We start from the raw sequence: 15,963 nt of genomic DNA on the forward strand, positions 1-15,963 counted from the left end.
GTCCCTGCCTCCGTGTTCAATCCCTGCCTCTATCGTTCAGTCCCTGCCCCTGTCGTCCTGCCCCTGTCGTTCAGTCCTGCTCTGTCGTTCAGCTCTCCTGTCTCTGTCGTTCATCCCTGCCCCTGCCGTTCAGTCCCTGCCCTGCCGTTCAGTCCCTGCCTCTATCGTTCAGTCCCTGCGTTCAGCTCCTGCCTCTGCCGTTCAGTCCCTGCCTCTGTCGTTCAGTCCCTGCCTCTGCTTCAGTCCCTGCCTTTGCCGTTCAGTCCCTGCCTTGCCGTTCAGTCCCTGCCTCCGCCGTTCAGTCCCTGCCTCCGCCGTTCAGTCCCTGCCTCCCGCCGTTGCTCCTTGCCTCTGTCGTTCAGTCCCTGCCGTTCAGCTCCTGCCTCTGCCGTTCAGTCCTGCCTCCGCCGTTCAGTCCCTGCCTCCGCCGTTCAGTCCCTGCCTCCGCCGTTCAGTCCTTGCCTCTGCGTTCAGTCCCTGCCCCTGTCGTTCAGTCCCTGCTCGCCGTTAGCCCCTGCCTCCGCTGTTCAGTCCCTGCCCCTGTCGTTCAGTCCCTGCCTCCGCCGTTTAGTCCCTGCCTCCGCCGTTTAGTCCCTGCCTCCGCCGTTCAGTCCTGCTCTGCCGTTTAGTCCCTGTTTCTGTTGTTCAGTCGTTCAGTGTTTCTATGTCAAAAACGGTTTTGGCATATTTCAGTCTTCTGTGATGGACAGTGCTAGTCAAAAGTTTGGGCACACCTAATCATTCCAGGGTTTTTCTTTATTTTCACTATTTCTAGAATGTAAATAGTAGTGAAGACATCAAAGCTATGAAATGACCACATATGGAATCATGTAGTAACCTAAATATTTTTATAGATACTTCATTATAGCCACACTTTGCCTTGATGCACACACACACACACACACACACACACACACACACACACACACACACACACACACACACACACACACACCACACACACACTGCTTCACACACACACACACACACACACACACACACACACACACACACACACACACACTCAGGGCTAGGTAGGTTACTTTCTAAATGTAATCTGTTACAGTTACTACATTACCTGTCCAAAATTGTAGTCGGTAACGTAATTGTTTTGATTTCCCAAACTCAGTCATAATAATTTCTTTGGGGCGGCAGCGTAGCCTAGTGATTAGAGCGTTGGACTAGTAACCGAAAGGTTGCAAGATTGAATCCCCGAGCTGAGATGGTAAACATCTGTTGTTCTGCCCCTGAACAAGGCAGTTAACCCACTGTTCCTAGGCTGTCGTTGAAAATAAGGATTTGTTCTTAACTGACTTGCCTAGTTAAATAAATGTAAAAAAATAACTTTCAGGCATTAGAAGAAGACAAGAAATGCATTTGACCAATTTAATGACATCTACTGCAGGGTAAATCAATGTTAGAGTTGTCATAGATGGATGTTGCATTTTACTTTATGGGGTTAGCGTCTTCTAACCCGTAACATTAAAAACCAAAGTCTGTCAGATTTCCAGTCATTCCAATACATATAAAACCCCATTGATCTTCAAGAATAGGACTTGGAAATATGGAAATATAGATTAGCCAAATTGTTTTACATGAGCATAAACAAAAAAATGAACGACTTATTAGCCAACTCAGTTTTATATGATCTTGTTGTCATGGAGGACTGATTGGGATCATTGCTACCATTGCTTGCTACAGGCTTATTGTTTACGTTTTTGTTGGTGACACTTTGATATCTCAATAATTTTCAGCTGTTTAAGTCTACCAAAGAGCGCAGGTTTGAGCATATGTGCATTAGGCCTATGGAGAAAGAAAATGTAATCAGCATGAATTAGATTGAGCAATGAAAGCACCAACTCGTGGTCTTCTTAAATGAAACTCGTTGTTGACAGTATGGAGCAGAATACCACAGAGGAGTATAGAAGGGGGAAACTCGTTGTTGACAGTATGGAGCAGAATACCACAGAGGAGTATAGAAGGGGGAAACTCGTTGTTGANAATACCACAGAGGAGTATAGAAGGGGGAAACTCGTTGTTGACAGTATGGAGCATAATACCACAGAGGAGTATAGAAGGGGAAACTCGTCAAACTTCTGTTCCACAGACTGGGATCCACACGATGCAGCTGTTGCCAGAGCGCTGGCTATCCACTGGTCGACAAAAACAACAATTGATAGGCAGCTTACAATTATTCAATTCAACCATTATTGGTATAAAATACACATATTTATTTTATTTATTTACATTTCACTTTTATTTTACCAGGTAGGCTAGTTGAGAACAAGTTCTAATTTACAACTGCGACCTGGTCAAGATAAAGCACAGCAGTTCGACACATACAACAACACAGAGTTACWCATGGAGTAAACAAACATACAGTCAATAATACAGTAGAAAAGGTCTATATACAGTGTGTGCAAATGAGGTAGGATAAAGGAGGTAAGGTACAAAATAGGCCATGGTGACGATTATATATACGTTTGTGAACAGCCTTCCACCACAACCACAATCCGTAAGGCACAAATGGCTACATGAGAGAGCAGCAGTGTGATTCACATCAATGTGTTATGTAGATATCAATAATAAACGACATCCAATGAAGGTGCCACCAACCACCTGTCGTGTGTATATTATTGTTTCTTGATTGACTGGCAACACCAAGCTTCTCTTCTTTCAGAAAGACGGTACAGCTCAAGATAAACAGCTGATAACCAACCTATCTTTCTCTCTTCCTCCCTCCTCGCTCTCTTCCTCCCTCCTCGCTTTCCCTCCCCTCCTTCCTCCCTCCTCGCTTTCCCTCCCCTCCTTCCTCTCCCTCCTCCCCTCCCTCCCTCCTCTCCCGCCTCTCCGCCCCTCTCTCTCCCCATGTAGGTGAAACTTGGCAGTGAGGCACCCAACTCCAAAGTGGTGAAGGTTCCTGGTAGCGGTGGTAACCATGGCTTCCGGCGGCGGAGCAGTGTGACCACCACCACGGCCCGTCATCCTGGAGACGAGTGCCGCCTGCTGGACTTCGAGTCATCGGAGCGCCCTCTTGTGGTGAACTTCGGTTCGGCCACCTGACCCCCATTCATCAGCCACCTGCCCGCCTTCCGGCGGCTGGTGGAGGAGTTCTCTAACGTGGCCGACTTCCTGCTGGTCTACATCGACGAGGCGCACCCCTCAGACGGCTGGGTGGCGCCCACCATGGGCCCATGCTCCTTCGAGGTCAGGAAGCACCGGTCGCTGGAGGAGAGGGTGGTGGCGGCCATGAAACTGACTGAGGCCTTCAGCCTGCCGCCTCAGTGCCAGCTGGTGGCTGACTGCATGGACAACAATGCTAACGTAGCCTACGGCGTGTCCTACGAGAGGGTGTGCATCGTGCAGAGAAGGAAGATCGCCTACCTGGGTGGGAAGGGACCCTTCTTCTACAACCTGAAGGATGTGAGGCAGTATCTGGAACAGAGATATGGCAAGAGATAGGGGCCAGACAGACAGAGAGGACGAGTTCTGTGACAACTGAACGGCTGATAAGAGAAAGAGAGAATATTTATTTTCGTATAAAAGGAAGGCGAGGTGCTTTCCGAACTGATCTGTTCTGACCACGAATGACAGGCAATGCTCGGAACAGAACATGTGACAGGTTCTAAAATTCCCAACTTCCACATCTCTGGGACTTCCTTTTCTGGAAGGAGACCAACATTCCATAAGACTTTTCACTGGAACACAATAGAACAGAACCGATAGACTACATGGCCAGAAGCTCTGCTACCTATGACAGTGAGTTGACTGAAAGAAGAAACTGAATAGGTTGACCCGTGACCCGCTTTATCAATAACTTCATCCCCATTTGCTAATAATCTAAAACATGTCTAGTTACAGGACACATTATCTTCTAACCTGGCTCCTTTCAAAACAAAAACCAAATTACTGCACAGAGAAGAAAGCACAAGTGCCCAACTATAACAATTATATTAATTTATTTCTATGGAGTTTTGAATGTTATGTTGTTTGTTTTTACACCACGATAATATTTTGTGTGTTGATGCACTTGTTAGGCTTTTTATTTAAGAAAACAATCCATCATATAAGGGGTGTTACATCACTGTTTAAACCATCTAGAGTAGACTGTTTTAAACCATCTAGAGTAGACTGTTCTCAACCATCTAGAGTAGACTGTTCTCAACCATCTAGAGTAGACTGTTTCTCAACTATCTAGAGTAGATTTCTCAAACCATCTAGAGTAGACTGTTTTAAACCATCCTAGAGTAGACTGTTCTCAACCATCTAGAGTAGACTGTTCTCAACCATCTAGAGTAGACTGTTCTCAACCATCTAGAGGAGACTGTTCCAACCATCTAGAGTAGACTGTTCTCAACCAATCTAGAGTAGACTGTTCTCAAACCATCTAGAGTAGACTGTTTCTCAACCATCTAGAGTAGACTGTTTTCAACCATCTAGAGTAGACTGGTTTCAAACCATCTAGAGTATGACTGGTTCTCAACCATCTAGAGTAGACTGTTCTCAACCATCTAGAGGTAGGGAGACTGTTTTCAACCATCTAGAGTAGACTGTTTCTCAACCATCAGAGTAGGACTGTTCTCAACCATCTTACGAGTAACTGTTCTCAACCATCTAGAGTAGACTGTTCTCAACCATCTAGAGTAGACTGTTTTCAACCATCTAGAGTAGACTGTTCTCAACCATCGCGACTCAGACACTTCCTAGTACATCGTTTATGTTACACCAGCACCTAGAAAATAGACGTTAGCTCTGTGTCCATCTCCTCCATATGGGCGTTTTAACCCAACAGACAATGAGAGAGAGAGGAAAGTAAACCCAAGAGCAAAGCACAGAATGAAGAAACAGAGGCAGTATGTGTACTGTAGTCAGCACCAAGGCTACGTCGCTAGCTAGCTAGCTGTAATCCCAGGGGCTGTTTGCTTGTTGGTGATGGTTTGTGTTAGCGATGAGGCAGGGGTGTACAGAGATGTAATGGGTTGAGGGAGATAGCCATGTCTCCAAAAACCTAAGGTGAGTTTTCTGAAAGCTTTATGGCTAACGTGGTGCTTCATTTCTCTCAACAACCCAGACTCAAGCCACATGTAGAACATCAAACATTGATTTTTCAATTGGTGCTCTCGTGGTTGAGTTGTCAAGATATACAAAGTGCCACGTTAGCTATAAAGCTTCTGGGACACTCTGAGTTCTGAGGTGTGTGGCAGGAAGTGAGAAAGGCTAAGGACAGGTGGTGTCTAGATGACTTAAGAAGGAGTTTCAAAAGCGGTGTGTATCAGTGTTACGGTGTGACGTGACTGAAGAGGTTTTTAGTTGATCAGACAGACATTTGTCCATGGTAAGACAGACATACAGACAGTTGGTTTGGGTCGAGACGGGGCTGGTGTGAGAATGAAAACCACTGACTAAAGGGTTACTGACTCAGTCTTTGGTCGGATGACAGACCTCACCTCCTTGACGTAGACTCAAACCAACATGTCTGGACATCATCAAACCAACCAACATTCGCACACTCTCTCTAGGAAAAGTCCATGAACTAATATTTGTTTTCTTTATCCATGTGTGTAGAGCTGTGTTTAACAAACTCCAGAGAAGAGGAGTGACACAAAGAAAAATAAAGATGAGTTTACTACTCTGTGATTTGTGTCTGTGTGTCTGTGTCATGATAGGGCCAGATAACCACGAGGGAGAGAGAGAGAGAGTAGAGAGGGAACAAAAGAAAGAGAGAGAACGAAAGAGACAGAGAGAAAGAGAGAGAGAGAGACACTGAAAGAAGGAAAGAACTGTTCAGGGAGTTTAAACAGAAGCCTTCTTTCTGTACATGTGCGAGTGCTTGTGCCCCTGAACAGCTCTCCATGAACAAAAAAATAAAACGATACACATACAATAGCTGAAATGACTCCTAAAATACGACAGCTTTGGACACGCTCTCTATGATAGATTATAACATATGTCTAACCGGGGCTGTAGGGTTCAAATGGAGCCGAGACTCCTGGCTGAACTTGTGCTCCAGTGAACCTGCCAACTACTGCACAGAATAGTACAGACGTCAGGGAGGGAAGGGAAAGAGAGAGGAAGGAGGGAGGGAGGGGTGCGGCGGAGGAGGAGCATGGGGATGTTATGGAATAGGGAAAGGCAGAGATGTAGAGGAGGCTAGGAGAAGAGGTAAAGTGGGAGGAAGGGAGGGGGGAATGGGAGGAGAAGGTGAGGGAGAATGGAGGGATTGGAGGATGAGAAGTAGAGGAAAAAACAGAGGGAGGATGTCTTCAGCTGGTCCATTTGCTTTGGCGTGAAATAGTACCTGATGATGTGGTAGTCTGGGTAAGGGCCCAGTACCTGATGATGTGGTAGTCTGGGTAAGGGCCCAGTACCTGATGATGTGGTAGTCTGGGTAGGGCCTCAGAGCGTGACACGGTGAATGTAGAGCAATTTAACATTATTTTCTAACTATCTCCGCCTAGGAAATGTCCAGTGCCACGGGATGTGCCACGTGTGTGTGTGTGTGTGTGTGTGTGTGTGTGTGTGTGTGTGTGTTGTGTGTGGGGTGTGTGTGTGGTGTGTGTGGTGTGTGGTGGTGTGGTGGTGTGTGTGGTTGTGTGTGAGTGTGCGTGTGCGGTTCATGTGTGTGTACTGATTTCGGGAATAGAGGGTGAGGATGCTTGAAACGAAAAGGGGGCAATTAGTTCTGTAGGGTTTTATACAAGAGACCAAACAGACCAATGGGAAAGAGTGGGAGAGAGTAGAGGAGAAGAGAGAGCAATGAGAGAGATTGAGAGAGGGGGGGGGGGATTGAGAGAGAGAGGGAGAGAGATAGATTGAAAAGAGGGAGAGAGGATAGAGATTGAGAAGGCAAGAGAGAGAGATTTGAGAAAAGAGAGGGAGGAGAGATAGATTGAGAGAGGCAAGGGAGAGAGAGAGAGATTAGAGAAGAGAGGGGAGAGGAGAGAAGATTGAGAAGGAGAGGGAGGAGAGAGAGAGATTGAGAGTGGTGGAGAGAGAGAGATGAGAGAGCGAATTGAGAGAAGAGAGAGATTGAGAGGGGTGGGAGGAAGCTCTCTAAGAAATGGATTGAGTGGTAAACAGGGTCTGGACAGAGTCTAAGCAGCACCTCATTAAAATACTAAAGTCTTGTCTCAAATCAATAATCTAATCTGGCCTTTAAATTGTTTTTACTCGCCCAGATTCGAGAAGAAAGACGACGAGTTGAACAGTCAGTTAGCCTTAATTCAGCATCCAGCCTCACTGACCAATGCTATTTTCCAGATTCTTTACTTATTTATTTTTCCTACATTGATTTAGTCACCTTCATTTTGACAATCCCTCAACTGTAAAAACTCCAATAATTTGGAAGCGGATTATGATAGAGGCATGAGGATAGGAGCATTTGTCTTCTTAAAGGATTATCTACACAATTAATTTATTTTACCAATTCGTCAAAATATATGTGTTTTTGATTGACACCATAAGTATTTATATATTCCTGCTACCAGTCCTTTCAGCCCTGTTTACATGTATCTATTACCTCCGTATATTACCACCAGTATTTATATATTACCACTAGTATAATTTACCACCAGTATTTATATTATATTACCACTAGTATATTACCATCAGTATTTCTATATTTACACCTAGTATATACCACCCAGTATTTATATATTACGACTAGTATATTACCCCACTATTTATATATTATCACTAGTATATTAACCGCCACTATTTATAATATTCCTCTGACGGACGTCACTTTTCAGCCCTGTTTACATGTATTATATTATCACTAGGTATATTACCACCACTATTTTTATATTAACCATAGTATATTACGGACCAGTATTTATATATTATATTATCACTCCAGTATAAGTTACCACCGAGTATTTATATATTATCACTAAGTATATAACCACTCAGTATTTATATATTATCACTAGTATATTACCACCAGTAATTCTATAATATTACCCACTAGTAATATTACCACCAGTATTTTAATATATTTATCACTAGTATATTACCACCAGTATTTATATATTATCACTAGTATATTACCATCAGTATTTATATATTATACTAGTTACATATTACCACCAGTATTTATATATTATCATAGTATACTTACCACGAGTATGGTATATATTTAACTAGTCATTTACCACCGTATGTATATATTACACTAGTATATTACCACTATTTATATATTATCACTAGTTATTACACCAGTATTTGATATATTATCACTAGTATATTACATCAGTATTTAATATTATCACTAGTATATTACCACCAGTATTTATATATTATCACTAGTATATATTACCGACCAGTATTTATATATTACCACTAGTAAATATTACCACCAGTATTTATATATTCCACTAGTATATTACCTCAGTATTTATATATTCCTGTTACCAGTCACTTTTCCAGCCCTGTTTACATGTACATATTATCACTAGTATATTACCATCAGTATTTATATATTACCACTAGGTATATTACCGACCGAGTATTTATATATTACCACTAGTAATATTACCACCAGTGTTTTATATTTACCACTAGTATATTACCATCAGTATTTATATATTTCCTGCTACCAGTCGATTTTCAGACCCTGTTTACATGTATATATTACACTAGTATATTACACCCAGTATTTATATATTACCCGATTAGGTATTATTACCCACTAGTATTATATATTACCACTATTACGACCAGATAATTTATCATATACCACTAGTATATTACCACCATAATTTATTATATTACCAACTAGTATATTACCACCAGTATTTATATATTACCCAGTAAGTATATATACCATCAGTATTTTAATATATTCCTGTTACGCAGTCACTTTTCAGCCCTGTTTACATGTACATATTATCACTAGTATATTACCGATCAGTATTAGTATATATTACCACTAGTATAATTACACAGTATTTATATATTGACCACTAGTATATTACCACCCGAGTTTATCATACACTAGTGATATACCATCAGTATTTAAATAATATTCCTGCTACCAGTCACTTTTCAGCCCTGTGTACATGTATATATTACCACTACTATATACCACAGTATTTTAATACACTAGTATACCCAGTATTATATATTACCACTAGTATATTACCACTCATGATATTTATATATTACCACTAGTATATTACCACCAAGTATTTATATATTACACTAGTATATTACCACCCAGTATTTAAATATCATATTATCACCAGTATATTAGCCACCAGTATTTATACTATTACCACTAGTATATTACACCACTTATTTATATATTATCGAACTAGTAATATACCACCAGTATTTATATATTATCACTAGTATATTATCACCAGTGATTTATATATTCCTGCTACAGTCACTTTTCAGCCCTGTTTACATGTATAGGTATTATCCACTACGTATAGCTTACCACCCGAGTATTTATATAATTCCACTAAGTTATTACCTCTACTATAATTACCGATGTAACCAGTCTTTTATATTACGGCAGCTCAGTACTATTACCACCCAATTCAGATTTATATATACACTAGTCATCTTACCGACGCAGGCACGGCGAGTATTTACTATATTACGATAGTGATACGAACCGCCTTTTACAACGCAGTATTTATTATAATTTGTTTTATCACTAGTATATACTCGACCACCAGGTAATTTTATATATTCCCACTCATCAGTATAATCCACCTGATCACGCTACCTAACATCTTAACACCACACTCAACGTAATGCCCCACGACTTAGAATTAGATGACCACACCACCACACACAACACATCCACGCAACCCGACACACCCATCCCATAACACACCCACTCACCCACACACACCACGCCACCCATATCACACGTCCACCACACTCACGACACTCGCACCACGCACAACACCACCGACACCCAACACATGCGCACTCACCACGGCACACACACTCACCACCCAGCACACATCCACACGCGACACCACGCCACAAACCACACCACACCAGCCACCACAAACACGAACCACGCAAGCAGACACACCACGCCACACGCGACCGAAACCACCAACACGCACCAAAACACACCACCACCAACACCAACAAACACCACACCACCGACCACCAACACACCACCACCAAACAACACCCCAAGCACACCAACCGACGCACCGAACCACACCACCACCACCAACACACGGACCACACACACACACACCAACCGACCAACAACACACCACCAGCCACCACAACACACCACCAACACCGAACACACACACCAACGCACACACACACCCACCACTTAATGCTGCTGCATAGCTGTTTGATCATTATTATTTTTTATTGTATCCTGCTACCAGTCACTTTTCTACTAAGTCCAGTTACGCCAGCATCCCTTATATTTGTAGAATTAGGCAGACCCCTGTATATACTGTCATGTAGCTTCTCCTCTCTTATTTCTTACAGTACCTTCAGAAAGTATTCATACCCCTTAACTTATTCCACATGTTGTTGTGTTACAGCCTGAATTCAAATGCATTACMGTTTTTAACACGCGTTTCTCCTGAAACTACATTTCAGGTACTCAAAACTTCGAACACCAAACAGTTAGTCAATGTCCCCTAACCCCACAGACATCTTTCAAAATGAAACACAGCAATCAAAATCATGTTCTCTCAGCTCAAAATGAAACTCTGCTTACAAATGAGACACACATCAAATGAATCTAACTTAGTGACAACCCAGAACACACTAATGTGACATATTCAAAACACCTGCTCCCGCTTTTCCCCCCTGGTGCTCGAGGGCRCCAGGCTGCCCTGCATTACGCACTCCTGCCACCATCATTTACGCACACCTGCCTTCCCTCGTCACGCGCTTCAGCGATATTGGACTCTGGGCTCACTCAATCACCGGTTTATTACCTCCCCTATATTTGTCAGTTCCCCAGCTCTGTTCCCCACGGCTGCATTGTTTGTCATATGTACGTGTTACCCGTGTGCTGACGCTGTTCCTGTCTTGTTCTATGTCTGTTCCCGAATAAGTGTCTGACTCCCCGTACCTGCTTCTCCTGTCCGGTGTCGGCCCTGACAACCCTACGATCAGAACCTATTTCAGTGTAAAGAATAAGATTTAGTCGCTATACTGTATATTGTTTGTGTGTACTCAAACAAGAAAGGAAAACAAAAGCAAACATTTTGGTTTTATACTTCAACATKACTCAATACATGTAAAACAGCATACTGTAAGCACAAGCAAAAGATAGTCATGTAAGGTGTTCAGGAAAGGAAGGAGATGGGAAGTGTTGTATGGTACAAGGGTGGCATGGCAGTGGAGGACCCCATTGAGGCTCATAGCTGCAGATATGGTGATAWTTCCCCCRCGCTGGCCAGGTACAGTACCTCAATGATGGCACGTTGACCAGTGATGTTCTTCCTCTCCTCCTCATCTTCGCTAAATTGTATCCAACCTCATCTATGTATATGAGTTGAGGGATGGGACTTGCACCCAACTCCATGATTTTCTGAAATGACAGTGAATACTGTAATTGATGTATAGTAATGCTCACTGGCAACATCAATGAGTCTCTAATGTTTTAAGAGTGTAATAATAGCACGTAACTTACTTGCACATATTCATACCATTTATCCTTCACTCTTTGGGAATTCCTTAATCCGGAGTTGGTGTTTCTTAAGGATGCAGGCTGTGGTTGATAAGCTCACTATGATGTTGTGGAAGATGGCAGGGTTTTCAATAATATGTTGTTGGAATTCCCGTTGTCTTACGGCATTATTTTCAACTACCATTTGCACAATGACAGCATCCTGTTGGTCTGGAAATAGACGCCTTCTACCACCACTTGGTGCTCGTCTTTCAGATCTACAAAAAAAAAACTGCATGCAGTGCAGTACAGCAACACTACAGTAATACAGTATACAAGTTAAAACATGTTACAAAGTAGTATAGCTCCCAGTTTCATACATACAGTAATACATGAAACATGTACGTTGTGTACAGTACAGTATGTATTGGTATCTCCAGTCTTTACTGTGCTGTGCCTCATGTTGTACTACTGTCAAATAGTAAACGTAGCAGAGAGGTCTATTCTCATTGTGGAACGTCTGGATGATGGATGCTACGGTGAAGTTGCTCAGATTGGGCAGCACTCTCTGCCCAGTCTCTCTAAAGGTCAAACTACAGTTGACCAGTCTCTCTAAAGGTCAAACTACAGTTGACCAGTCTCTCTAAAGGTCAAACTACAGTTGCCCAGTCTCTCTAAGGTCAAACTACAGTTGACCAGTCTCTCTAAGGTCAAACTACAGTTGACCAGTCTCTCTTAAAGGTCAAACTACAGTTGACCAGTCTCTCTAAAGGTCAAACTACAGTTGACCAGTCTCTCTAAAGGTCAAACTACAGTTGACCAGTCCTCTCTAAAGGTCAAACTACAGTTACCCAGTCTCTCTAAAGGTCAAACTACAGTTGACCAGTTCCTCTAAAGGTCAAACTACAGTTGCCGCAGTCTCTCTAAAGGTCAAACTACAGTTGACCAGTCTCTCTAAAGGTCAAACTACAGTTGACCAGTCTCTCTAAAGGTCAAACTACAGTTGACCAGTCTCTCTAAAGGTCAAACTACAGTTGACCAGTCCCTCCTCTAAAGGTCAAACTACAGTTGCCAGTCTCTCTAAAGGTCAAACTACCAGTTGCCAGTCTCTCTAAGGTCAAACTACAGTTGCCCAGTCTCTCTAAAGGTCAAACTACAGTTGACCAGTCTCTCTAAAGGTCAAACTACAGTTGACCAGTCTCTCTAAAGGTCAAACTACAGTTGCCCAGTCTCTCTAAAGGTCAAACTACAGTTGCCCAGTCTCTCTAAAGGTCAAACTACAGTTGGCCAGTCTCTCTAAAGGTCAAACTACAGTTGCCCAGTCTCTCTAATGGTCAAACTACAGTTGACCAGTCTTCTAAAGGTCAAACTACAGTTGCCCAGTCTCTCTAATGGTCAAACTACAGTTGACCAGTCTCTCTAAAGGTCAAACTACAGTTGACCAGTCTCTCTAAAGGTCAAACTACAGTTGACCAGTCTCTCTAAAGGTCAAACTACAGTTGACCAGTCGCTCTAATGGTCAAACTACAGTTGACCAGTTCTCTATGGTCAAACTACAGTTGACCAGTCTCTCTAAAGGTCAAACTACAGTTGACCAGTCTCTCTAAAGGTCAAACTACAGTTTGACCAGTCTCTCTAAAGGTCAAACTATAGTTACCCAGTCTCTCCTAAAGGTCACTAGCAGTTGACCAGTCTCTCTAAAGTCAACCATAGTTGCCAGTCTCTCTAAAGGTCAAACTACGTTGCCCAGTCTCTCTAAAGGTCAAACTACAGTTTGCCCAGTCTCTCTAAAGGTCAAATTCTACAGTTGACCAGTCTCTCTAAAGGTCAAACTACAGTGACCAGTCCTCTCTAAAGGTCAAACTACAGTTGACCAGTCTCTCTAATGGTCAAACCTACAGTTGACCAGTCTCTCTAAAGGTCAACTACAGTTGTGCCCAGTCTCTCTAAAGGTCAAACTTACAGTTGACGCGTCTCTCTAAAGGTCAAACTACAGTTGACCAGTCTCTCTAAAGGTCAAACTACAGTTGCACCAGTCTCTCTAAAGGTCAAACTCAGTTGACCCATCTCTCTAAGTCAAACTACAGTTGACCAGTCTCTCTAAAGGTCAACACAGTCCCAGTCCTCTAAAGTCAAACTACAGTTGCCCAGTTCTCTAAAGGTCAAACTACAGTTGACCAGTCCTCTCTGAAGGTCAAACCATAGTTGCCCAGTCTCTCTAAAGGTCAAACCATAGTTGACCAGTCTCTCTAAAGGTCAAACCATAGTTGACCAGTCTCTCTAAAGGTCAAACCATAGTTGACCAGTCTCTCTAAATGTCAAACCATAGTTGCCCAGTCTCTCTAAAGGTCAAACCATAGTTCCCAATCTCTCTAAAGGTCAACCATAGTTGCCCGCTCTCTCTAAAGGTCAAACCATAGTTGACCAGTCTCTCTGAAGGTCAAACCATAGTTGCCCCAGTCTCTCTAAAGGTCAAACCCATAGTTGCCCAGTCTCTCTAAAGGTCAACCATAGTTGCCCAGTCTCTCTAAGGTCAAACCATAGTTGACCAGTCTCTCTAAAGGTCAAACCATAGTTGACCAGTCTCTCTAAGGTTCAAAACCATAGTTGACCAGTCTCTCTAAAGGTCAAACCATAGTTGACACAGTCTCTCTAATGTTCACCAAGTGATCAAACCATAGTGACCAGTCTCTCTAAAGGTCAAACATTTGCCCGGTCTCTCTAAAGGTCAAACCATAGTTGACAAGTCTCTCTGAATGTCAAACTATAGTTGCCCAGTCTCTCTAAAGATCAAACTATAATTGACCAGTCTCTCTAAAGGTCAAACTATAGTTGACCAGTCTCTCTGAAGGTCAAAACATAGTTGACCTCATGGTCCAGCATAGTCACCCGAATTTCATCAGAGATTACTCACCTAGTTTTTGGTCTTACTCCACCTCTACCTCTACCTCTACCTCCCCCTCCACCTCCACCTCCACCTCTACCTCTACCTCTACCTCCACCTCTACCCCTACCCCTACCTCTACCTCTCTCTGTCAGTTTGCTTCCATTGTTCTCCAAACACAGGAGTACTCACCTGTGGCCTTTTTATCCATACCAAAGGTCCGATTGCAAAGCAAACATTTACGTAATTAGTGTTTGAAGAGAGAGTGTGATCAATTGGTAATTGATCTTAGCTTGATGAACAGTGTTGCTTTTCATTTGCACACAATACATTTTAGTCGTGAAAGTTGTGCCAAAGGTAGTGGTGAGTGAGTGAGTGGTGAGCGATGTGCCCGTTTACGAATCCTGACCAGAAGACCGCTCCGTCTGCCCATCCTGCGTCGCCGTTGCAGGGATTAGATCCATTGTCCTGGGTGGTGGTCCGAAGAGAGGATCTCCTTCGGGAAAGTCGTATTCTTGGTTGTAATGTTGGTAAGTCGATGTTGCTCTTATATCCAATAGTTCTTCCCGGCTGTGCGTAATAAGACTTAAGATTTCCTGGGGTAACAATGTAAGAAATAATAAAAAATAATAAAAAAATACTGCATAGTTTCCTAAGAACCCAAAGCGAGGCGACCATCTCTGTTGGCGCCATCTTGATCATCTAAGGTATACCACATCCAGAGCGACTTACAGGAGCAATTAGGGTTTAGTGCCTTGCTCAAGGGCACATCAATAGACTTTTCACCTAGTCATCTCGTAGATTCAAACCAACAAAGTTTCAGTTACTGGTCCAATGCTCTTAACGTTGTTTATTATCTATGCATGGTACCTTTACAAATGACCTTGACTAACCTGTWACCACCGCACATTGACTCGGTACCGGTACCCCCTGTATATAGCCTCGTTATTGTTATGTACTGTACATTTACTTTTTGATTGATACATTTTTTTTCTCACTTTAGATTATTTAGTAAATATTTTATTAATTATATTTCTTGAGCTGCATTGTTGGTTAAGGGCTTGTAAGTAAGCATTTCACGGTAAGGTGTAAACTGTTGTATTCGGGGGTTTGTGAAAAATAACGTTTGATTTGTACCACCAGGCTGCCTGCCACCCCTATAGAGGTAATCTTATTGGGACAGTGGAAAGAGTGTCCATTTTTGGCAGGAGAGAGGGGCTATGGTCCCACTATAGCACCTTGTGCTTGTCCCTTGTTTCATCCCACATAAATAGATTGGGATTTGGTTTTGTAACTGGTAGCACAACGAAGTAGTGTGTGTTGTGTTGTTGGCTGGTTAAAGAGGGTGCATAGTGGACACAGTGGTCTGCCAGAGATTTCCAGGACAGAGAGAGAGGAAACAGGAGCAGACCTCTGCAGGGTGCCATTATCTCATCCTGGCCTTATTGTCTCTCTCTCTCTCTCTCTC

General features: G+C 42.8%; 1 protein-coding gene and 1 long non-coding RNA gene across 2 annotated transcripts in view; both read left to right on the forward strand.

Moving 5' to 3' along the window:
- Positions 1–4,357, forward strand: part of LOC111963588 (type II iodothyronine deiodinase-like) — an 8,499-nt gene extending 4,142 nt beyond the window's left edge. Inside the window, exon 2 of the mRNA XM_023987132.3 lies at positions 2,875–4,357. Coding sequence (XP_023842900.1) covers positions 2,875–3,462 — 588 coding nt within the window. The 3' untranslated portion in view covers positions 3,463–4,357. The remainder of the gene's footprint in view (positions 1–2,874) is intronic.
- A 46-nt stretch (positions 4,358–4,403) lies between these two features.
- LOC111963589 (uncharacterized) lies at positions 4,404–5,637 on the forward strand. The gene is made up of 2 exons (XR_002877263.2): positions 4,404–4,517; positions 4,621–5,637. It is a non-coding gene; the product is annotated as an uncharacterized lncRNA (long non-coding RNA).
- The last annotated feature ends 10,326 nt before the right edge of the window (positions 5,638–15,963 follow it).

This window comes from Salvelinus sp. IW2-2015, linkage group LG4q.2 (genome assembly GCF_002910315.2).
Source record: "Salvelinus sp. IW2-2015 linkage group LG4q.2, ASM291031v2, whole genome shotgun sequence".
NCBI lineage: Eukaryota > Metazoa > Chordata > Actinopteri > Salmoniformes > Salmonidae > Salvelinus > Salvelinus sp. IW2-2015.